This window comes from Spea bombifrons, chromosome 3 (genome assembly GCF_027358695.1).
Source record: "Spea bombifrons isolate aSpeBom1 chromosome 3, aSpeBom1.2.pri, whole genome shotgun sequence".
Taxonomy (NCBI): Eukaryota; Metazoa; Chordata; class Amphibia; order Anura; family Pelobatidae; genus Spea; species Spea bombifrons.
The window spans coordinates 71,317,948-71,344,177 of NC_071089.1; the positions used below are offsets into that span (position 1 = coordinate 71,317,948).

At 39.0% G+C, this 26,230-nt stretch overlaps 1 protein-coding gene across 1 annotated transcript; it reads right to left on the reverse strand.

The window, feature by feature from the left end:
• Positions 1-6,950: 6,950 nt before the first annotated feature.
• On the reverse strand, positions 6,951-22,463 carry SH3BGRL2 (SH3 domain binding glutamate rich protein like 2). Its single transcript, XM_053460600.1, has 4 exons — positions 22,177-22,463; positions 14,118-14,303; positions 8,153-8,233; positions 6,951-7,545 (listed from the first exon to the last, which is right to left on the reverse strand). The coding sequence occupies exons 1-4, from the start codon at positions 22,219-22,221 to the stop codon at positions 7,531-7,533; spliced, it is 327 nt and encodes a 108-aa protein (XP_053316575.1). The 5' UTR covers positions 22,222-22,463; the 3' UTR covers positions 6,951-7,530.
• Between the last annotated feature and the right edge of the window lie 3,767 nt (positions 22,464-26,230).

Genomic DNA, 26,230 nt, shown 5'->3' on the forward strand with positions numbered 1-26,230 from the left:
AATGCGAAATGATCCAGGCATTTCACAGGACATGCTTCTTACTAAAATTAACCAGTATTACAATTTTAAATTACAAAAAAAAATGTAGGTAGGTAGTATATATTGATTCAGTGCTGTTTTTACTAGCGCGCATGATTTATTATATTTGGGTGAAAATTACTCCTTTTAGTAACCACTTGCCAGATTTGTAACCTTTACACAACTAAAAACATAAAAATACCAATACATGAAGCTCATGTACTGTCTAAGCAGGGAGTGTAATAGGGATCTAATAATCAAATATATAAAATAATATGTGTGTGCGTGCATTTGTGCAAATGTATGAAAACCCATTGTTGATCTGTGTTAAATAAGTGTGGATTTTTCCTTAACAGGTGACAAAAGCATCTAGAGGAAGTGACTGAGCCACCATCCACCTGAGCCCAATGCCCGGCTCTTCAAGGCTTGTCAACAGGCAAGGGCACAGCAAGCCATATAGTCCTGGTGGTATAAAGTAAACTTGAAATATGTAGTGCCGGGTCATCTATTTTCCTGGGGTACTACAGCAAAACATAAAGAGAAAAAAAATCCAAAGGAGTCCAGGAAAACTTTTCAAAATCTTGTGAAGGCTTTCTTGTAAATCCACACCGAGACAAGTATATACACATTCAAAACAAGTGAAATCACTTGACGCGTTTCGCACCTTAGTGCTTAGTCATAATCTGTTGACTAATCACTAAATGCCAATCTTAGTGATTTTTTGGGATGTGTTTTTTTTTTTTTTTTTTTTTTTTTTATTTATTTTACGAAAATACAAAAAGACTTTCAAGTAAATGCATAAATACATCGATAACATTTAAACAAATACATAAATACATAACATAATTTAAGACAGACATACAATTTTGGATTCCAATTAACAACCTCAATTGCCACGTATTTCAAAAAAGAAAAATAAGAAATAGAGAAAAAAAATAAAAAATACGAGGACAATACTACTTCTTCATATCAATGTATTATTGACTCTATTGGGATATTGTTGAAGCTCTATTTCTTTCAAACAGCAGAGATATAGCTGCAAAAGAAGAAATTAAAGGATTGCTAATCTTAATTAATCCATTTTGCCTTCTTGCAGCAATTTTATCCAGTTTTCCCAGGCTTCTGACCCAGCTTTATTCCCTCTATCATATAACAGAAGCAATTTTTCCATATAACATTGATGCATAATCTGGGCTTTTATTTTTATCCAATTGATTGGGTCAGAAGTTCTCCAATTCCTAGATATAATTATTTTAACTGATGTTAACACATGTAATAAGAACTGCAATTCCTGAATAGATATTTTAGGTAGATTTAGATGTAATAAGGCTCTTTCTGGTGTTAATCCCCAGTGTGATCCAAACAGTTTAATGAACTTGTTAGATAATTCTTGCCAAATTCTATTTATCAAAGGACAGCTCCACCAAATATGGATCATATCTCCTTTATAATACCCACATCTCCAACAATTCGCCAGATTATTGGGAGAGATTTTTGCCAGTGTTGTAGGCACTAAATACCACCGGTTCATCAGTTTATATTGCATCTCGTTAAGGTTCAAACAGTGTATATTTTTATACGATACATATAATGATTTATTCCATTCTTCCGGTTTAATTATAATATCTAAATCTCTCTCCCATTTTTTAATTGCTGGGGGGATACATTCCCTTTTAAGTAGCGTTATCAAAGTTAGTGCTTTTGACAACAATTTTTTTTGTGAATCCCCTACTACTAGGTCACTTAAAAGTTTTTGTACTTTTACATTTAGATTCCAGTTTATAGATTTTAATAAAAAACTTTTAACTCTTAAATAATTATATGCTTCACCTTCTGGCAGATTAAATTCTATTTGAAGCTGAGAGAAGGGCTTCACATTAGAGCCATTGATTAAATCTTTAATTCTATAAACACCTCCTTGTAGCCAAGTTTTTAGATTGATATTATCCATTACATTTTCCATAACCTCCAACGGTAAATCTACTATTATCTTATTATTTAGCCCTAACTTGCTTCTTACCCAGGTCCAATTCGTATACAGTTGTTTTAAGACTAAGCTATTTATAGTTGGGATTAATTCTATCACTCTCTTGTAGGGGGCCCAAAACAGAGTTTGTAGCACTTTAACAGGATATATTTTTATAGTCTCACCTCTATACCAAGACTCCTGAATAGATTCCTTTCTCTGTGATATACTAGCATGCATTAAAAGGGCTGCTTGTGAATATTCTTGGATTAGTGGAACACTTAATCCTCCTTGGTCTTTCTTTTTTGTAATCAATTTAGCATTTAATCTCGGTTTCTTACCTCCCCAAATAAATCTGTTTATAGCACCTTGAATTAGATCTAGCCAACTGTAAGGTATATTTAGTGGAATCATCCTAAACAAATATATAAATTTGGGTAGAATATATGCTTTCACCACGTTTATCCTCCCCCACCAAGAGATAAATAGGTTTCGCCATTTTTTAAAGGATAAATTCATTTCTTTAATCATGGGGAGTAAATTTTTTTCAACCCATGTGTTTGGAGTATTTGTAATTTTAAGACCTAAATAAACTAAAGTATCATTCGTACAGCCGAAACCAATTCTCTCAATTTCTTTCTTTTGTATTTCACTAAGATAGGAAGGTAACACTATTGATTTATTTATGTTTAGTTTATAGTTAGAGATAAAGCTAAATCGATCTATTTGCTTTATGATCTGATTCACTGAATTCACTGGATCTTTAATTGTAAGTAATATATCGTCTGCGTAAAGTTTGATTTTTTGTATTTCACCCTCTCCACATCCCACTATCCCAGGATCACTTCTAATATCTCTTGCGAGAGGTTCTAATGATAGGACGTAGAGCAGTGGTGAAAGAGGACAACCTTGTCTTGTCCCATTAGACAACAAAAACCAATCCGATTTAATTCCTGATCCAATTACTCTGCCTCTCGGGTTCTTATAAAGGGCCATTATCGCTTGGTGAATCTTACCTTTTATCCCAAATGCTTTTAAGGTTTCTGCTAAGTATCCCCAGCTGACCCTATCAAAGGCTTTCTCAGCATCTAATGATAGGGTCAACTGAGGAGTTTCGGTTTGTATATTATCTTCCAAAATTCCCAATAACGCTCTTATGTGATTAGATGCAGAACGTCCTTTGACAAATCCAACTTGATCTGTATGGATCAGCTGCGGTAACACCATGTTTAGTCTTTGAGCTAGTATACCTGCATATATTTTTGCATCTATATTTAAAAGAGATATGGGTCTGTAGCTGGTTATCTTGTCAGGTTCCTTCCCTACTTTAAGTATTGGCATAATATTGCCTCTCAAGAACTCTTCAGGGAGCACCCCCTTATCCATACCCTCATTATAGGCTCGGACTAGACATGGAGAAATCTCCTCGATAAATATTTTATAGAATGTAGCATCGAACCCATCTGGTCCAGGGGATTTTTTTTCCCGCAATCTATGTATTTCTTTATAAACCTCGTCTAAAGTTATTTTTTCATTTAGAGTATCCAAGTCAGATTTTTTGGGATGTGTATATACTCTACTCTGTGTGGATTAACAAAAGCCTTCACAAGATTTTGAAAAGTATTCCTAGACTCTTCTGGATTTATTTTTCTTTTTGTTTTGCTGAAGGCTCATCAACAGTAGAGGAGAGCAAACAGGAGCTAAACCAGCTGAAATGGCGGATTTTAACACTTTAGTCCTTATAAATTAATTTTAGAATGAGAGTGGGTTTGCTTGTGGTTACTTATGTCCTCCCATCTAAAATACTGTTTCTGTATTATCTTGGAATGATATTGGCCAGGAAATATCGCAGAACCTCAGGACATTCTCAGACATTCCCTCTGATACCCCGAAGGAGGGTAGTGGTAGAGATGGTCAGCTGATCGTTGATGTGAGAAAATTTACAGAACTGGAGACATTCCTCAATAATTGTGCAAAGGTGATGCAGCATACCTTCTAGTGCATCGTAAGATCATTTTATGTTTCCTAATGGCAAATACAGCCTCGTCATGGTTGTAACTTTCTGCCAGTTAGTGCTCTTAATTAGATGCTTTAAAAGCCACGCTTCGTAAACTTTCAGTGGTTCAGAAAATAACAGCAAAACAACTTACTCCTGATCTAGCTACGTAGTGGTTGATAAAGTTAAAGATTCTGAGCTACGGATAACTAATGGGATCATAAAGCCTTTTTATCACCTTAATTGCAAGGTGTTGACATTAGATCATGGAGGTACTTGATTGCCTCGTATGCATGAGCGACAATCAGTGACACGAGGTTCAACAATCGGATGCATAAGACCGATTAGGTCACTAGAGTGTGCCAGGGTCTACAAGGTGTGTAATGACGCTATGGCACGCCATAAAGCCCACAAAACACAATAAGAAGGTGCTCAATTGCTATTCTATAGTGACATTTAAGGATCCGCTTGGATACTGGTTGAACCACCGAAATTGATGGAAATTTTCTGATTAGGGCTGTTCCCTTGTGATTAGTTCATGACTGATAAAGTTTTATATAGTGCTATCATATTCCACAGCGCTTTACAATGGGTGTTATGTGAATGATTGATTAAATAATCAGAGGATACTTCATACTAAGTGAGATTTAGAAATCATTGTACTAGGTTCATATAAGTTACCCCTTCAAATCCTTTATGGCATGCTAGACACGTTCATGTTAGGACTGTAATTAGGTGATGATTAGGTAGTGAAAATGATTAAGAATTCCTGATGTAACATAAATCAGCATGACAGCTTTTCTTAGGGGCAGATTGTCGACTTAGCAGTACAACACCCCCCAAACAGCTATATAAACCAAACAGGTGGCCACTTAGGGGACTGATCTGCTTTGCCAAACCTTTGAGCACCATGAGTACTGATAATCCAAAAAAGGGTAAAATACCAGATGTTTTGCAGTACCTTGCTGATAAAAAAGGCCAAATTAAGTAATCTAAATACATTTATTGTATGCTGAAACTGGCAATCCCGTTCTATTACTATTATGCCATAATATTGGCAATTATAAAATAACTTTTTTTCAGTGTTCACTATGCTATAAAGTCTCATGAAAGAGTAATATTTTCTTTGACCATTAAATACAATGCTGTATACAGTAATGTAGATTGGCACTGAAAGAAAAAAAACCATTTGATTTTATTTAATAATGTTCCTGACCTGAAGGTACTTGCTAAGGATGTTTTGGCTGTCCAGCAAAATAATTTCCTGCATAAACTTTCATTACTTTCATGACTGTCAGAGCGTCATAGTCTGGGTGATTAAGACTGAGCCAGTCTACTGTTTATCTTAGGCAGCATGATAAAAAGTCAGTTTGAACACATACAAATGGCTAATATGTAGCCGTCTGAAAACATTATATTGTGCACAATATTTTTGAAAATGCATTTTAATCTGATACTAATGATGAAAAATAGTAGCAATTCCCCTCTGAGTAACCCAAATGACTGCCATTAAAAAAAAACAACTGAAAGCTAATGATAATTTAGTTTTGCTAATGCTTTAATGGATTTCTGAAAAACACTGCAACATCATATGATCCCTCATATCTCATATTACAATATAATATATTGGATTAGAAACTGCAAAACACTGAAACACTATTACCAAACCTCAGAGAGTAATCGGTAAACATCGATACTTCCAGTTACCAAAAAAGACAATGATCTATGTTTAGTAGTTCTGGTGGAGTGGAATATCTTTTGAGTGCACCAGGCATGTTGCATTTGTGGTTAATGAAGATAAGAATGTGAATCGAAACATGCAGAGAGACAGGAATAGTTGTTCCAAAGCAAGGAGGAAACTGCTTTTTGAGATACGTGGTCACATTGATCTCTGCTGGTTCTTAAATATTGCATCAATTCAGGCAAGGGGGAGGAAGATGAAGTCATAACTACCCACCATTCATGGCCAACAGTGCTTTAAAAGGGAACTACTGTCTTTGCAGAAGTTTTGATGTCCACATTACTTTGGCATTACATTTATATCTTGTGCTTTCTAATCAGTGTGTTGGGTTTTCTAGATACTTGGTTTGAAAAGGACCATTTTCTCACAGGCTCTGTAGCTGAAGTCCTCTCCTTTCTTCCTACACTAACAATGCTGGTCCAATTATCGGCAACCTTACAATAGGTGAGAGAAAACATAATGCAAATAGAAGAGACGTTCCCATGGTATAAGCATAAATTGGGTACACAATTGTACCATTTATGCGAATAACATTACATGGCTTTATTTAGTGTAGAACCAGTTAGAGGAAAATGTTTCAGTTATTAAAGGGTTTTATGCTACCTGACATTTTAAAACAAATCAGAGAACTGCCATTCACCAATTCTTTCTCTATGAATAGCCAACATCATCGATTTCTCGGTCACTGCCAGTTCTCAGTGTGATACACGGTGTAAGTAGTGTGCAGGCCAAGGATACAACATTAGAGGCAAAGGTCTTATCCTTCTTCACCATTAAACCATTTCATAAACTGTAACAATTTTAAATTTTTGGGTCACATTAACATCCTGCTTTACAAAGAACGTTGGTCTTGTTAGTGTTTGACGCATTGTGCTCATGTACACGTAGTCATCTTGAATCGTTGAATGGAATCCACAGAAGAGCATCTCAGTTAATGAGACTTCAGATTAATTAGTGGCTGCCTTGTGTGCTCAATCTGGGTCATCTGAATAAAAGAATAGTTTGTAAATGCGCAAGGCAAAAAAAAAAAAATCCAAGACATGATTTCTCATAACCCCAGATGAAGTGAAATATGTGAAAAAATGTCATTAGTACTCTAGACACCAACACCGCTGTACCTAATGCACAGATATGCTTTTTAATATAATAACAGGGTTTCATAGAGCACTAATTGTGATTCACTAAGCCAGTTTGCAGGAAAGTTGAACATTTCAAGTCCCTTCTATAGATTTAGTGGTATACGGAGATGACTTTAATTCTGTAAGATACATCAACCCATATTTATCCATTTTGCTAAGATATGGAAATTTACAGCAGTTCAAAGAAACGACGAGTCACTGTTTTTATATCTATATTAATATATGTTTTTTTTTTTATTGAGATTCGTTACTGCATTTCTATACAACACGGTAAAACTTCCATATATAATAGCAATACAGCCAATCTTAAGATGAATTTCAGGCATCATACCCTAAGCAATGGCTAAGAACAATTAAATGTCACTTAGGTTCAAGGAAAGTAGATTATTATAGAAAGAAGTGTAACAATAAATTTCACTATTTCAAAAAAATAGTAGGAATAATGCAAGAATAAAATAATTTGTAATGTCAAGTTTGATAAAGCTGTTTTTGAAACGACATCTTGCACACCAAACTTTATAATAGAAAAATACATCCGTAGGTAGTGCAGTCCATGAACATCAAGAGAGCGCTTCCAATGATAAAGAGAAAATTCTGCAGAGCACGTAAGATGCTGGGCTCTTAGGAAATAAAATTCCATGTGCTTATGTCCAACACGTCCAGGATTCTTCTACAGCTCGGCCTCCTGGGGAGAAAGGATTAAAACAACTGTAAGGCAATGAATCACGTAATATATCACGTCTCTATACAAAGAAAAAATATGATGCAAAAAATTGAATTAAACATGCTCATTTCTTCTGGAGATCTGAGAAACTAAATGAGTTTCACTCAATTTTTTAGGGTCTTCACATATATCTCTCTCCTGTGCCAGGTATCAACTCATTTGCATGTGTGGGCATGTTCTCCTTTTTCTTTCAATAAAGATAACTAATTTTAGAAATAAAAAGAAGACATAACTGGTTCTTTGAGAAGTTTTGAAAAAAATATTGTATTTTGGCCACTGCCCTTGTTGCAGATCTGTTCCCTGAAATATGCGGCTGGGCTTTAGCGTTTACTAATGGAACTAGAAGGCACAGTTGCTTTGAAGCTATTAAAGACAGACTGAAGTTACTTAGGTTTGATTTAAGAGGAATATATATTTATAATAATCTAGTTTATTTTGGAGAGGGTGGTAGAATGGGAGGTGAACGCTAGACTATATACTTTAGATACTGAACGCCTCTACACGCAGACCATGTATGACTCAAACTAATGATAGAAGATGTGGCTGTGGAGGGATGAACACGCAGTACCTTGGATGATGGCCTTGTTTTCAACCGTAAAAACGAGAAGACTGTATTGCTTTCCTTGGATTCAAAAAAGCAGTCATAATCCTGTTAAAAATAGTAAAACACAAACAATGCCTGTTATCACCAAAATAAAAAACAGTGCTCAGCCTTCCGTTATCAGTTCCATATGGCTGACCAGCATGTCTTATATAGCGTGCCACCCAAAGCAAATGTAATAGTGAACTTTTCTTCAAGGCATTTTCACTATTAACCCAAATTCTAAAATGTATTATTTCACACATTAAAGTGTTGCTTTATTTTTATTTTTTTTACAATCCCCGTGCACCTCCAAAATAAACAGCACGAAAATTTAAAAAGCTATAAAGATCACTTTTTGCTATATCCTTTGTTGTGCATGCCTATCTTTAGTGAGATATATATATATATATAGATAGATAGATAGATAGATAGATAGATAGATAGATAGATAGATAGATGATAGATAGATAGATAGATAGATAGATAGATCTCATGATCTATTTATTTATATGTAGTTTATTCTGGAGAACAATCCTGTGCTTACAGAAACTCAGCAGTTAACTGTCCCTCTGCCAAGGGTGAAAACCAAGCATGTGTTTAGAAGAACTCCTCCACTCCCTCCTGAAGAGATTCTTCTTCGCCCACTTAACATCTTCTCTGCTCATTTTTTATGGTTTGTACAGTAAAACATCCCAGAAAGCTTGTGTGTTAAAGTAATAATTTAGCCGCATGAAGCAAGTCAAAATAAATACTAACCTTTTATGACTATAATTTACATAAACACACTTTGCCCAGAATACTTTACAATTCCAGTGAAACTGCTTATTACAAAAGACTTCCCAATGCTAGATTATGTTGTAACGCTGCACATAGTTTCCCGAGGACCCAGGACATCTCACACATTTATAGATGCTGTATGTATATGCCTTAGATTGTAAGCTCACAAGCCTGTAACTCTATGTAAAAGTACCATAAGGCTAGATGGCAAGCTCACGGGCAGGGTTCTTAACACTCGATGGGTCTGCGTAATTTGTTGGCACTTAATAAAATAATAATAATATATCATCTTCTCAGATTATGGTGCATATACACACTTACAAACAATATTATCACACCTTGGGGATAACCCAATCCTTTTTTGTGCTGCCTATTCTGTCTCTTTCTACAAGTTCACTAGCACCTGGGGAATAATACAGGCCATGCCTTCAACAAATGCACGTATCTAGAGGAATCATACTAGTACATTTGGAACTCAACCACAGCATAAGTATCTAAATTTTATTCTTCTTCATAGTATGTAGTGAAGCCTTGCAACATGTCAGCACACTAATTTCATTATTTTATTAGGAGCCAACCGGGAGAACATTTTTCATACAAGACAAGAACTGGCTTTACAGGCAATAACACCACGCTATGCATCTACACACAAAGTTTTACTTAGTATTAGAAATAGCCTTACAACTTCTTGATTTCGCCTTTTTATAATAAATATAAAAGAAAGTGTGATTTATAAGACCAGGCCACCTTCTTCCATTGCTCAGTGTTCCAGTTCTTATGCTCACATGCCCATTGTAGGCACTTTCGGCAGTGGACAGGGGTCAGCATGGGCTCCCTGACTGGCCTGGCTACGCAGCCCCACATGCAACAAACTGCGATGCACTGTGTGTGTTCTGACACTTTTCTATCAGAATCAGCATTAACTTATTCAGCAATCTGAGCTACAGTAGCTCATCTGTGAGATTTGACCACACGGGCCAGCCTTCGCCCCCACGTGCATCAATGAGCCTTGGCTGCCCATGACCCTGTTGCTGGTTCACCGCTTTTCCTTCCTTGGACCGCTTTTGATACCGTGTTTCCCCGATAGTAAGACACCCCCGATTGTAAGACGTATCGGGGGTTTCAGAGGGGTCGGCTAATATAAGCCGTACCCCGAAAGTAAGACATATGTCTTACTTTCGGGGAAACACGGGGGATTTGCCGGGTCCGCCACTCTAAGGGGCCGGGAAGTCCCCACCAAGGCCGGCCTTACGTGTCTGCGGCCGCACAGGATTTAAATTAAAACATCGGGTTTTTTTTTTTAACTTTATTTAACATCCTCCATGTTAAATAAAGTTTTTTTAACTTTATTTAACATGGAGGATGTTAAATAAAGTTGAAAAAAAACCCCGATGTTTTTATTTAAACCCTGTGCGGCCGCAGACCCCTAAGGCCGGCCCCTTAGAGCAGGGCCGACCTTTGGGGTGTGCGACCGCACAGGGCGCCACACTCCAGGGGGTGCCAACCTGCGGCACCCGGCACCCCTCCAGAGACGGACAGTAATGTCCGCCGCTGGAGGAGCAGGCTCGCAAGGGAGCGGTATCGGAGGTCTTTAACAGACCTCCGGCTCCCTTGAGTGATTTTAAGCCGGGTTCAACCCGGCTTAAGATCACTCAAGGGAGCCGGAGGTCTGTTAATGACCTCCGATACCGCTCCCTTGTGATCCCCGCGGCAACAGCTGTTGTGCGCCGGGGTTTCTTGTCAGATCCCGGCGCACAACACTGAAGCCGCGCCCACCGCTGTCCGTGCCCTCTGACCCGGAAGGAGACAAGAACTGAAGAAGAGGAGCGAAGAGGAGGAAAAGAAGCTGAAAGAAGAAAGGAAAGGTAGGAAAGCATTAAGTGAGAGTGGATTGGTGTATATGTGTGTGTGGATTGGTGTATATGTGTGTGTGGATTGGTGTATATGTGTGTGGATTGGTGTATATGTGTGTGGATTGGTGTATATGTGTGTGGATTGGTATATGTGTGTGGATTAGTGTATATGTGTGTGGATTTGTGTATACGTGTGGATTGGTGTATATGTGTGTGGATTGGTATACGTGTGGATTGGTAGGTGTGTTGATTGGTAAGTGTGTGAGAGTGATGGGTGTTATGCTGTACCATTTCCAATGTCTTTTTCATGATCTAATTATGCTCTAAAAGTACATCATAACTCCCATCACTCTCAATTTTTTCCCAATATAAGACATACCCCGAAAGTAAGACATAGTGGGGCTTTTAGGGATAAAAAGAAAGTAAGACACTGTCTTACTTTCGGGGGAAACACGGTAGGTACTGACCACTGCAGACCCAGAACACTCCACAAGAGCTGCCGTTTTGGAGATACTCTGACCCAGTCGTCTAGCCATCACAATTTGGCCTTTGTCAAAGTCACTCGCATCCTTACGCTGGCCAATTTTTCCTGCTTCTTACACATCAATTTTGAGGATGAAATATTCACTTGCTGCCTAATATATCCCACCTAGTGAGTGGTGCCATGATAACAAAATTATCAGGGCTATTGGCTTAACCTGTCAGTGGTCATAATGTTATGGCTTATGGGTGTATATCATCAGTAGGTACCTAGCAACGCGTGCGATGTAGGCAGAAGGAAACTTTAATATAAGTTTTGCGTGGGTATTCCTTAGTCCCGGTTTTCCTAGTGGGTTGCAATAAATCCAGTGTTTGCTTTTCTCAGTCGGTCTTAGGACACCAGGGAGACTTACTAGACTCAGAAAATATCAGAAGCAACGTGCCACAATGGAGCCACAAATACATGAACACTTTGCTATTCCTGCAACAATGCTTGACTTGCATAAGGATGTTTGAGGCCACTAGCGGTATCCATATTTACAGGATTACATGTGATACAATCGGGTGCCATGTGCTAGAGGCTTCCAGGTCAAGAGGACTAGCTTCTCAAATAGTAGAGGATCACAGGTAGACTATTACTCGCATAAAATACTGAAACAAACTATAAAGTTACTACCTACAAAACAAATATGAAATACATATTGCTTACAACCATGGGACAAGAAAAAAAGGAACGAACAAGTATGGGGTTAGAGCCCAAAGCACTGCAGGAGTTACTACACTTTACGTTCCATTCAACCAAAGCAAGAAGTAATTCTAGATTGTTTCCAGCACAGGGCACACGTATGTAGCCTTTGCCTGCCTAAGTGTGATGCTAAGAGAATATGACAGACTGCATACTGGGGAGCTGGGCGACTGAACTAATAGCAGGAAATAAGGTAAGCTCAATTAACGTTTCTGTTTGACGAGAGCGATGAGTCAGCCGTCTCTGTGGTGGATTTGCACAGTCTGTCCTGTCCTCTGCATATTTGATTACTAACACACGGGGCTCACAATAAAGGTCGGGAAAGAAACAGTGGCATATTGTAGCTTTTATAAATTGCACAAAACAAACTTTCCTTCCACAACACAGAGAAAGCACGCAGCAGATGAAAACATCGAAATAAAAAGTTTTTCCCTCATTTGAACCTCAAAAAATAAATAAATAAATAAAAATTAAAAAAAAGATTAATATTTTATTAGCGATAGTAATCAAGCATTTATCAGGCCAATTCCTTTTTCTTATGTTAAAACAAGCAGATAATGCATCTTTTAACAAACTACGTTGTTCCATTAGAATTTAAAATAGCTGTTTATTAGTGGACTATACAGAAACATTTCCAGATTTATTTCCCAAGGCATGAAAAAGTTTAAGCGAGGTGACCGTAGTTGAGTTTCTGTAGCCAGAGCGTTTATTTTCTTGTTTGTAGGATTTTCTTTCCAACTCAAAATTGTATATCTCTTGAACACGCTCAATGCTAATTACTCTAAGTTTTACTAGTATAGAAGAATATGCAAACTCCTGATTCTGCCTTTCTATTCAAAATAGGATAATTTCCAGATTAATATTGTAGTACATTAGTGGAGCTTTTGGATCAATTAATTAATAAAAAGTTATTTTTTTATCATTTAAACTCTTTCCCGCCTTGGTATCTGTTTATTAGTTACAAAGTTTTCTTAGCTATGAAAAATAAAAAGTGACTCTTATTTTCTGCTCTACCAGCCTTAATCAGGGTTATGTATTGGGATATATATGATACATATTTGTATTAGTATAAAAATTATTTGAAACCATCTGAGAGTAACACGCAAAAATACCAATGGTATTAATATCACATTTCCACATTTCTCTGTTCCAGGACTTATCAGGAGAGAACACATTGGGCAACATTGGACTGTGCACAGAAACAAAATAACCAAACCCTACAGGGATTCTGTTTCCCGACTGCTGTTTAAATACATATTGGAGTTCATGTTAATCAATATTAATTAGGAGGAGAGAATGGGGAATGGAGAAAATATTTTGATAAGTATTTTGGAAGTATACCAAAAACGAGGTGCTATGTGCGTTCTTCTACAGAGCAAGTAATAAGCCAGCGCTTTTTTTCATAGATTTCCAGCCAACCTTTGACACAATTCTTCACATACGAAACACCTAGGTAACAGCCAATAATGTTCTATTAAAGTAATCTGCTTAACCCTGTTTGGTTCACACTGTGCTCAAATAAAGGAAGGCGTAAACTGTGTATATTGGTGAGAGAGACACAATCATTTGGAATAAGAGGATTAAAGGAAATCATAAACTAGGGTGAGTTACTTGCTATAACCATATACAAGCCTATATTTATAAATCATACAACATAAAATATTAATCACACAAGATTTCTAGTAAATGTATTTTACAATGCTATGATACAACTAATGTTCATGTTTTTAATCATTAAACTTTACATATAGAAAGATATTAATAATACATGCCATGAAGAAACGTGGGTTATTTGCCAAACCGAGTTTCCTGGTGAGTGGCGGCGAGATTAAATACGTTAGGATATTGATTTAACAGAATTAGCTATGTATTACTTGAAAAGCTCTCACAAAGAGGAAAACATGTTTCCGTAACAATTTAAACATCTGGAGTGTGTAAAGTTGAAAGGGTTAAGCAGCTACTGTAAGTCTCAGTCCTCTGTTATTCATAGTCAACAATAAACTTCACATGGAACGGAAACTGAACACTTTAAAGATTCAAGAAACATGTGTATTAAAATACCACATCCCACTAAGGGATTATAAGACATTCTTACCCCACAGTAGGTCTCTCCATTGTATATCTGTGGGGGCAAGGGGTTGCCTTGATCCGGCCACTTATCCTTAGGAATGTTTTTGTACATCCATTGTCTCTGATCCTCTAACATAGTAATGTCCACTTCTTCATACTCAATCTTGTTGGCTTCCAGAAACTGCAGAATATCCTGCTGCCTCTTCTTGATCTGTAATTGGGGAAAACATAATTGAAATAATAATTTAATCAATCTATCACCAAAAAAAGCAAGTTGTATTTACAAAAAGAAAGCTGGTTACTTGTTACCATATTAGGTTATAGGAATACTTTGAAAATGTTTTTCCACAAAGCCTCATTTTTATACCCATGAAGATTCCAAAGTGGCTCATGAGACAGCTGGAGAAGACGGGGCCTGCCATACTCCACTTTCTCCTAAAGCCTGTGCCATCTTGCCTTTGCTCACCTCATACCCTGAGTACACATTTAATTCTTTTAAGGGGTTTGAAGAATGTGTGTACAGTAGTGTGTACAGTAGCACCAGGGACATAAATCCATGATTTGCTTTAGGGTTCCTTCAACATATCATTTGAGTCAGCTATTGAGTTATGATACTACCTTACAAGTATCATCAAGTGCTGTACATGTGTAATTAGATTACAAAATCTAAAAGTACATATTAAGCTACTCTGTTTTGTAGTAATTATAAGTTGGCTGGTATCCATAACATGATGTTATACTTATATCCATACCATTTACACAGGCTGGATGCAGCGTATGCAAATTCTACATACTGTATGGCACCATGCATGACTCCAATGGATGGAGGGGGGGGCGAATCAGATGGATTCTCCATGCGCTTGCAAGTGGGAAACAGGTTAATTTGTTATGTGCATTAAACATATCGGCAGCAATGGACCCAGGCAAGGACAATCACTTTCTATTTTGACAGGGTAGGATAACTCGTACTCTAGCACATTTACTAAGAATCTGAATAGGCTATTTCCACCGATAATAAGAAAAACACTGGTGCAATGTAAGATATATGATTGTTGCTCAATCAGTAAGTTACATGTGGTTGTAAGGGCTAAATCAATAACTTCCAAATAGAACTTGAAATAAAAACATGAAAGCCAAATGATTGGAACAGGCCGGAGCCTTTTATTTAGCTTAAACATAATTTCCAAATGAACCAATTTGAAACATAACATACCACAAAACTCTTGGCCCGGAGTTTTAAACAACTTTATAACTTAAACCAAGCCAACCGCCCTTAAGCCAGAAGACCAACTAACAGGTTACCAGTACACCCTCTACATACAAACAGATGATGGGACGGTGGCTGTTCACCTTTACCAACTTCCAACTATTTTCAGCGTGTTTGGCAGATACAGCCAAACGTTATATTTTTACTGCAAGTCAACTTCGGCCATGAGACCCCTGTGTGAATGCACATTGTTTTCAATGGGGGCACTTTCCCTTTAAGCAGCCAATCAGTGGACCAAAGATGAGAGGCTACTGCTCTGTAGCTGCAGCTTCTCCCTAAGGTATGCACCTCTTAAAGAATGCTTTAATGCTTAATATGCATTTTTCTTTATTGTCAGGGACAATAAACTTTCCCTTTAATTGTTATTTTATATCTCAAATATTTTAAAATATGGACACTGTGGATTGATAGTCATGCTCTCCATGCTACCCTCCCCCAAATAATTTTTTGTTTCCACCCTGCTTACCAAACACTATTTGATAAATGAATATATTTAATAATACCTATAAAGTGCAATTCCGTAATTTATTTTTAAAATGCTAATTTTCATCAAGAGAAGCTCCTGTACATGTGATGATTTGTACCAACTATTTATTTATTACTAATGCAAAGTAAGACAAAATCAATATATGACTTAGCAAGGATCTACGTTGGATAATAGCAGACCATATAGCATCTGCCTACAGCATATTGACGTTTTAAAGAGATAATGCTCTCCCCCTAATGTTTTCTGATCCCTTGTAATTTGGGAATTTGAATCAGAAAGTCCTTAATTAACCTTAATAAACAGATAGTCATAACATGTAAAATTGCTTTAAGAATGCAGATTTTTTAAAATATTTTACTTTTATTTAAGGAAATCACAATGATGAGGATTCTGAAAGCAGTATATGCATTAATAAAACCCACTAAATTAAGACTACCTGATTAATTAAGAGTGATAATGAAGTTCTGGAGGCTTATCTGGGCGACAGCTGCTTCACATATGAAATAATGTAAACAGAACTGAAATTGCTTAAAGTTTCTACAACATTCCCCAGGAAAGTCAACATATTCCACAGTTTCAGATCTATATTTTTGTACAGTGGCTTTAGTTTGCTAAAGGATAAAGGTGACGTCCAGGGCTTAGATTCTAGAAGGTTGAGAACATAGATCTTTGTGTTTCATAAAAATCCCTAAAGAAAAAACAAAAAGCCTCCCTGCTACTAGGGACAAATACTATTTTCAATCGATACAGGGCATATGGGAATTAACCCTTTCCAAGGTCATCTACTTTCCTTAATGTATACTGTTGTTTCTAATGTTATTGTTCATTTTCACTCTCCTATTGAAACATCACTACATTATCTATAAATAAAATGGTTTTCCCTTCTCTGTGATGTCGTGCAGTGTGCAGCTTTGAAACCAAAGTGTGTATTTAGCTGTCCAAAGAGAATTTTCTGGGAGCTTCAGAGACCCAGCATTGATCGTCTCTTTTAACATGCATTTGTATGAATCAATAACGTGAGTGAAGAGGAATTTGAAGTGCAGTATTAGACAGACTTTCAAAGTCCTGCTCGTTTTTAACTATAATCTCCTGTACAATGATCATCAAGGAATCAGAGGCTGGTTAAAGGGTAAAGTAACCTTACGAGTCCTTAGTGGTCCAATGATTCTCATCACTGATTGGCTGCTTCAGGCAGCCAACCATCATCAGGAAAGCTCTGCCATTGAAATCACCATGTGTGCTGTACATACATGGGCATTGAGGTCTTGTTATATCATAAGTGTCCATGAAACATCCTCCCCAATAAAGATATATACACTCACTGGCCACTTTATTGCTGAAATTCAAACAGAGCATCAGAATGGGGAAGAAATAGGATTTAGATGACTTTGAACGTGGCATGGTTGTTGGTGCCAGAAGGGCTAGTCTTGAGTATTTCAGAAACTGCTGATCTACTGGGATTTTCACGCACAACCATCTCTAGGATTAACAGAAAATAGACTGAAGGGGAGAAAATATCCAGTGAGCGGCAGTTGTGTGGACGAAAATGTGTTGTTGATGTCAGAGGTCAGAGGAGAATGGGCAGACTGGTTCGAGGTGACAGAAAGGCAACAGTAACCCAAATAACCACTTCCTACAACCAAAGAAGTGCACAACACGTCAAACCTTGAAGCAGATGGGCTACAGCAGCAGAAGACCACACCGGGTGCCACTTCTGTCAGCTAAGAACAGGAAGCTGAGGCTCACCAAAATAGGACAATAGAAAACTGGAAGGACATTGCTTGGTCTGATGAGTCTCGATTCCAGCTGCGACATTCAGATGGCAGGGTCAGACTTTGGCGTAAACATGAAAGCATGGATCCATCCTGCCTTGTATCAATGGTTCAGGCTGGTGGTGTAATAGTGTGGGAGACGTTTTCTTGGAACACTTTGGGTCTATTAGTACCAATTGAGCATTGTTTAAACGCGATAGCGTACCTGAGTATTGTTGCTGACCATATCCATCTCTTTAAGACGACAGTGTACCCATCTTCTGATGGCTACTTTCAGCAGGATAATGCACCATATCACAAAGCTCACATCATCTCAAACAGAGTTTACTGTACTCCAATGGCCTCCACAGTCACCAGATCTCAATCCAATAGAGCACATCATAGATGTGCAGCCGACCAATGTGCAGCAACTGCGTGATGCCATCATGCCCATATGGACCAAAATCTCTGAGGAATGTTTGTAACACCTTGTGGAAATTATGCCACAAAGAATGAAGGCAGTTCTGAAGGCAAAAGGGGTTCCAGCCCGGTACTAGCAAGGTGTAACTAATAAAGTGGCCAGTGAGTGTAGAATTAAAAGAGCTATAAAGGAAGTTAGAAAACACAACGTTCGGCTACAACACTAGTATGTTTCTAAAAGAGATTTTAAAGAGAAAAAAAACTTTCTGGCTTATTTGCAGCTTCTAAACTATGCAATACAAAGCATCAAAACCAGATTTGTTTCTGGGAAAAAAAAAACTATTGTTAAAATGTGATTCACTGGTGGTCTTACAATGCTTTCCATAAAGCACCACTGCCAACAATCTACTTAGGACTCTTAGAATTTGGCATTTTAAAGATCTAAGTAAAGAAAGAGTGCTTCTTCCATCTAGTTGTTTATGATAGCTCTTAACGGGGAACTCCTACCTAACCTTTGCATCCTTAAGTTATTTCCATAAATATTTAATATGTCCCATTATACATATCATATAAAGTTAACTCAATATTTATTTTTATGTTTGATGCAAACACTCATCTACCCGTCATCATGTGCTATCTTCCAGCTTTTCTCAACTCAGAAGTGCATTGGAACACGGCATCACACGTGACACGGTTACGCAATCATCTAAACATTTATACTGTCAAACATGCTTAAGCAAGCCACATATTGTTGCAAAACTAGTGAGATGAATCATATTGGCAACAATACTTTGGCTTTACGTAGGGCACTTCTGATGTTTACTCAAGCTAGTCCCACCACTTACTGTTCTAAGTCCACTATAACAAAACACTAGATTTACTCCAGGTTTATCTCGCTGGGGAAATAGGAACTAAGGAACATTCACACAAAAGTGTATTCAGGTTTTCCTGCTCTTCTGCTTTAAGTAAAGAAAACAAATATATAAATATATCAAGAAACAAAACAATGTATGAAAAGAAATCCAAACCATTCATGACCACACACACAATCAGAGATGAAAAAGTGCAGATAAGAATACAATTTTAACTATATGTTTGCTAGAATATTCTATAGACAAAAATGTTTTGGTACACATTAGTAAATCACAAGAATTTCAATGTTTAGCTTATAAACGAATATTTTAGCATACCTCGATATAAAAGCAGCCAACAGTTACTTTAGATATTTTAACCTCTTAAGGACCGGGGCTATTTTATTTTACAGGACCAGAGCATTTTTTGTGTTTTTTCCCTATGTCTTTTTTAAACCATATGGATATATTTTTTTGTAAATAAAATGTAGAGAAAAAAAAACCACATTTAGTCACACTTTTACAGGTACCGAAATTATATACAGCTAGTATAAATGGGACCAATGCTATATTCGTATCTGCAGATGAAGTGCAGGCTACCTTCTCTTTCCTCCCCAAACATGGATCTTCATCAGATGTTATTTACATACCGCTACACTATGGATACGTCTGCCTATAAATACTCCAATACTTTCCATATGTTTGCAGAATACAAATTTTTAGTGGCTTGGTTTTGTAATGAGCAGCAAGAAGTAATACACAAATGTTCTTTTACCGACTTATAAATAATAGCATTATTCCTAGCACCGTCAAGTGTCTAAACCTTTCACCAAAATAATGATTTAATAATGTAAAATTTGTGTCATGTGACACAAAAACAGTCATTCATAGGTTCTTGCCATAGAAATTGAAAAAGCTTTTAAGTTGTGTTGCTTTTCATCTAATTTAACCTTTAAAGGAAAGAATACAATGACATATTTACTAAGAATATATTTGCATAACATACTAGATTGATGGTGCAATTATTAAATAATCTAAATAGAAAAATGTCAATGTTGTTACTCGACTGCTTACTTTTATATTCTCAACGAGCAAAAACAAAAAAAAAAATACTTAGCTTGGGACAGAAGCTGCAACTCTGCAGCTGCCTGCCTCCTCTTCGTGATCTGATGATTCTTACCACTGATTGGCTGTTTGAAGCAGCCAACCACCATCAAAGCAAGTGCAAGGAGGTCTCTTTAGCCCAAACACATCTGCACAGAAAATAGCTAAGGGGTGAACAAAAGCATATGGTGGATTGCGGAAAACCCTCCGCATGCACATGCAAGGGGGGCTCAACATAATTTTAAAGGGATCATCAGTAATCATATGCATTAAAGTTTATAATAAACCAGCATTACACCTGCGAAGGAAGAAAAGTAGCACTTGTTGTCCCCGTAAAGTTAAAGTAACTCTTTGACAAATGGTGCCTCTTCTCCAGTCATTGGGAACAACCATTTTCTACGTCATTTACAGAAGTGTAGTCACTTAATAATGCTGATTCTATTATAATATAGATAATATTGATTTATCATATTCTCCAGTACTGTACAACAGGTAAACACAACATAAGTACACAACAATGTGAACTCAAAGAAGCAAAAAGGTGAGGAGGGCTCTGCTCAAAGGAGCTTACAATCGAACAAACGTCCTGTTGTTTCATAGACTTCAAGTATGGTTACTACAGAACTAGGGTGTATTTTCTTGACTTACACCACGTTTCTGTAATATATTTTGCAAACGATAATAAAGTGAATGTATTCCCAGAAATGCAAAAAGGTAGACAAGAATAAATTATTAAAGAGAAGAAACGGACACTTTCATATCAGCAAGACTCTTGAGGATCCCCCTTCTCTAACAGCAACATGTTTAATGTGCAAACATACCATGAGAAAGTATGAAAACCTGAGGAATGATTGCCATAAGCATAGAGGAACATTTTCCACATCGGTATCCCACCAGAGTGCAGTCGTCAATGTTACATTGGATGTAATGGAGCTTATTCACTTGAGGGGTAGTGTCCAAGAGAGTTTGTAGAAGAAACGTGGCTTTTAACTCTCTGACTTCACTATCATGGCAAGTTTCTCAAATGAGAAGGACCGAACAGGTCCTGTATAAATGCATCATTTAATAGGAGAGAAGAAATCTAACTATGCATTATACAAGGCCAGCCAAGCTCTTGCTGCAGAAGACACTTACTGGGGTTGGACCTTCACAATGTATAGTGAAGTCAAAGAGCTCAAACTAAACTCAATAAAAGGTCAAAATGAAAAGAGAAAGGCGAGACTTTCTCGGGAAACATGGTTATCATTGAGAGCACAGCTTAGTTGTCATTTGCAGTTGGCCGAGTTCCAGAATCCTTAGTATGACATCAGTTTTTAGGCAGGTAGTGTTAGGTTTGAAGGCATATGTTAATGATGTTCATATGCTAGGAGATCATTCCCATCTGGGTCATTTTTACTTCTAAAGAGTATCATTCTTGATTCACTGGTCAATAATTGATAACATCCTATTTTAAGTCATATTAAAAAAAAAAAGTTTTTTTTTTTTTAAAACAATTCATGTTTTTCTTTTAGCATTTATCAACTAGATGCTATGCTTCAGTTGCTCTAATCAAAAATTTGTGGGTTTTTTTGTTGTTGTTGCTGAAATACAACTGTCCTGTCAACTCGCCCTTTAGTGAATAGACCCCAATGTTTAATGTCACAACTCTGTCAGTACACAGCACAACTACCACTAGCAACCAGGGATGTGTAGACATGCCTGTACTTCTCATTGTCTGCTGTTGGAATGTATGATTTGCATTCGCTTTGTGAATAATTTGCATTGTATTACCTGATACCCTCTCACCTGTACTAAACCTGTTTGCATAGTAAACAAAAGCTGTCCACACACACACACACACACACACACAACCCATCATTAACACTAACACTACAAGGAAGTATTCACTGAGCTCCACTGACAAACCTCAGTACACCCTGCCCAGGTACACACAGAAGGGCTGATGAATCATGGCCATGCTTCCCTAATGACTCGATTCTCAACCTTGTCCGTTGAACCCTTTAAGTAAGCTATCCAACGCTGTCCTGAAACCAATATTGGGACACACTGATCGGTATGAGCGCCATCAACAGCTTTTAACAACTGTCCCCTCTCAATAACAGCATAACGCAGGATAGGCGTGATAGGAGTAAAGACAGTGGGGAGTAAAGAAACTCATGTGAACATTGACTTGATGAGTGTTTTAAGGCAAACGTATTACTCACCGTCACCGAGCTAGAAGAAGATGCTGTGAACACCCGAATGACCATCGTTGCCCTTTCTGCCTACCGGGCAAGGGTAGGAGATCCTGCTCTGTGCTGCCCCTGCAGCAGGTGTGACAGCTGGGATCTGCTTATCTTCTACCCAAGGGATGAAGCCAGATTACCCAGCGCAACCCTGCCTATGTCTATCAGCACCACTCAATGAGTTCCCACTCTCGGGAGCCGGTACTCAGGCACTCCGGCACTAACACATAACCTAAGTCTACGCACCGAGCTGCCTCCTCCAGCTCCGCCCAAACACATACCCAGAAGGGGCGGGGCCAGCAGCAAAGCACACTGGGCTTTGGAGTTTGAACTGCAGCAGCCCCTGCCCACGATCCCAGTGATAGGGTGTGGGGGAGGGCCCAGCAGGGCATCGGTGTGGAAGAGGGCCCAGCAGGGCGTGAGAGAAACAATGTCTCAGCCTCCAGATTTTGGATTTATTCCACATGGTCCTCTGTTACCATTGGAAGTCCAGGAGTTGTGAAGCATGAGCGCCACCCTCTGGACATTCATGGCTTTATTTCCATTGAACGTCCATAAAGGTTATGTATAGAAATGTGAATAAACTCGGAACTGCTTTGAGTACGCATTGACCTATGTAAAAGTTAAGAAATTTGTGAAAGGAGCAATCCTGTCATCGTATGCAATTTAATGTATACAAAAGCTGAGTGGTACCTTTTCAATGTTCATCGATTGTAAGCAGAGCCGGCCTTAGGCGTTGTGGCGCCCTGTGCGGACTACTCCTCTGGCGCCCCCCCTCACTACCCCCCTCTCTGCCCCTTCAAACTACCCGCCCTCTCTGCCCCTTTAAACTACCCCCCTCAAACTACCCCCCCCCTCTGCCCCTTCAAACTACCCCCCCCTCTGCCCCTTCAAACTACCCCCCCCCCCCCCACTTACCTTGTTGCCGGAGTCCTGCGGTAAGAGCGGGAGGCATCCGTCTTCTCGCTCTGCCGGCATTTCATGTTGAGTGCCGGTATAGTCCGGCGCTCAACATGAGATGCTGGCACCGCGACGGAGTCACGGAGAGTAAGGGGCGCCGAGCGGTTGCCGAGAACTTCACGAGCAACCGCTCGGCGCCCCTGACCGGGACTTAGATTAAAGCATCGGTTTTTTTTTTTAAACTTTATTTAACATCAATGATGTTAAATAAAGTTTAAAAAACAAACAAAAAAAAAAAAACGATGCTTTAATCTAAGTCCCGGTCAGGCGCCCCTGCAACCATGGCGCCCTGTGCAGTCGCACAGGTCGCACACCCCTAAGGCCGGCCCTGATTGTAAGCTCTGGAGCAAGGCACATAAAAGCCCACCATTACTTCCAGAAACTTTGCATAAAAGTACCCTAACACTAGATGGCAAGCTTATGGACAGGGTTCTCATCTCCTGATGTGTCCATGTGTAATAATCAGTGGCGTCGGCAGGGGGGGCCAGAGGGGGCCATGGCCCCCCACATCATGCTGTGCCCCCCAATTGAAACGCCGTCTTTTTTTTTTTTGTAATAGACGCGGAGGAGAGAGAGAGGCGCCGAACGGTCGCTGAGGAATAAGTTTTCAGAAACCGTTCGGCACCTCTCACTTTTCTCCGCGAGGGAGGGAGAGGGATAGATAGGATAGATTGGGAGGGAGAGGGGAGAGATAGGATTGATTGGGAGGGAGAAGGGAGAGATAGGATTGATTGGGAGGGAGAAGGGAGAGATAGGATTGATTGGGAGGGAGAGGTGGTAGGGAGGGAGGGAGAGGTGGTAGGGAGGGAGGGAGAGGGGTTAGATAGGGTAGATAGCGAGGGAGAGGGGGTAGATAGGAGGGTGGCAAGAATATTGAAATAAAGAGTCAGAATGAGAGAGAGAATGAATGGATTAATGTGTCGGATGCATTAATGAATATGTGTAAATAATTTGTGTGAAAGAATAAATGATTGTGTGAATTAGTGAGTGACTAAAGGTGTTTGTGAATCATAGGTGTATTATTGATTTGTCAAAAAAGCAAAGATTGTATAAGCAGTGTGTTTAGGCAATGGAGACAAAGATGGCACAGATAGTGTGTTTATGGGACAAACATTGCGTACGTTCAGCTGTTTGGGGACAATGTGGACTCATGCTGGGCTGTTTGGCGACAAAGATGGCATGTCCTATGTACGTGTAATTTGGGTGCTGGTCAGGTTCTATGTGGGCAATGTGGATGCCAGGGTTGGCTTTGGGGTGTGTAACCAGTGATCTATGCCTGTAATTTAGGGGGTTTTATCTATACCTTTAATGCAGAGTTTATATGTACTTCCAATTGATATATACCTGCAAAGCTGGGTTTTGTGTTATTCTGTTGATCTGTATCTGCTATGTTTCCATACATTATTTATGTTTACCTGCAATTAGAGGATTTGTATGTCTTATTCAGTTGATCAATACTTGGAGTGCTGTTTCCATGTGTTGTTTATTTGATCTATACCTTCAGTGCTGAGTGTACATGTGATTTCCAGTTGATCTATACCTGCAATGCTGGGTTTGTGTGTTCTGTTGGTTTATTCCTGCAATGCTATGTTTCCATACATTATTTATGTATACCTGCAAATACAAGTTTTTTTCAGTTGCATGTGCTGTTTATTTGATCTATACCTGAACTACAGGGTGTAAGTAAAAGAGCGGTATGGTTTAGTGAATGAGGGGACAAAGGGACTCTGGGGATGATTACAGGGGAGAGAACCTCTCAATGTCACGGTGCAGTCAGAAGTACTGACTCTCACGGTCTTCCTCTGATCTGCTGTCAGTGTGGCAAATATTTTTTTTGTTATGGTAGCGGAGGGAGTGATTGCATGCAAGGAAGCGTTGAGCGGGGCCCAAGGAAATGCTTGGGTAGGGTCCAATTTTTTCACTATAAAATATATTGGCAGCAGGTTCTAATATTTATATATATATATTTATTGGTAGCAGGGGCAAATATTTATATATGTTTTGGCAGCAGGGGCTAATATTTATTTATATATTGGCAGCAGGGTGTAATATTTATTCAGAGGCGTATATAGGGTATGGCAGCCATGGCACGTGCCATGGGCGCCATCTCAAGCGGGGCGCCGGTGAGCGGCTTTTAAATGCCGCTCACCGGCATTTTTTTTTATTTATTTTTTGATGCGGAGGAGAGAGAGGGGCGCCTAGCAACCGCTCGGCGCCCCTCATTCTCCTCCACGAGCCCTCTACCCCCGTCCCGGTGCCGGCATTTCATGCAGAGCGCCGCCATATGCCGGCATATGGCGGCGCTCTGCATGAAATGCCGGCACCAGCGAGCGGCTTTTAAACACTGATGCGGAGGAGAGAGAGGGGCGCCTAGCAACTGCTCGGCGCCCCTCGTTCTCCCCCGCATCAAAAAAAAGAAGACAGCGTTTAAAAGCCGCTCGCTGGTGCCCGCTGACGTCATATTACGGCGCTCAGCAGTGAAGCAGCGGGCACCAGCGAGCGGTGCAGGAAGACAGAAGCATCGGCCTCCCGTCGCTGGACTTCAAGGTGAGAGGTGGGGGGTTAAAAAGTGATGAGGAAGGGAGGGAGTTAAAAAGTGATGAGGGAGGGAGTTAAAAAGTGATGAGGGAGGGAGGGAGTTAAAAAGTGATGAGGAAGGGAGGAAGGGAGTTAAAAAGTGATGAGGAAGGGAGGGGGTTAAAAAGTGATAAGGAAGGAAGGGAGGGAGTTAAAAATTGATAAGGGAGGGAGGGGGTTAAAAATTGATGAGGGAGGGAGTTAAAAATTGATAAGGGAGGGAGGGGGTTTAAAAAGTGATAAGGGAGAGGGGGTAGATATAAGTAAAGAGTGTGCATTAATGTGTGGATGCATTGAGTGAATGAGAGAGAGCATGAGTTAATATGTGAATGTATTGTCTGAATGAGGGAGAGCATGAGTTAATGTGTGGATGAATTGTCTGAATGAGGGAGAGCATGGGTTAATGTGTGGATGCATTGAGTGAATGAGGGAGAGCATGAGTTAATGTGTGGATGAGTTGTCTGAATTAAAGTGTGAATTAGTGAGTGACTGTAAA

What these genes read in the sequence shown, in the direction of transcription:
- SH3BGRL2 (XM_053460600.1), bottom strand. Translation starts at nt 22,221, where the DNA reads ATGGTCATTCGGGTGTTCACAGCATCTTCTTCTAGCTCGGTGACG. An exon ending in CTTCTTCTAGCTCGGTGACG is followed by an intron (nt 14,304 to 22,176) that starts GTGAGTAATACG and finishes CCCCAATTACAG; the next exon opens with ATCAAGAAGAGGCAGCAGGA. An exon ending in ATGGAGAGACCTACTGTGGG is followed by an intron (nt 8,234 to 14,117) that starts GTAAGAATGTCT and finishes TATTTTTAACAG; the next exon opens with GATTATGACTGCTTTTTTGA.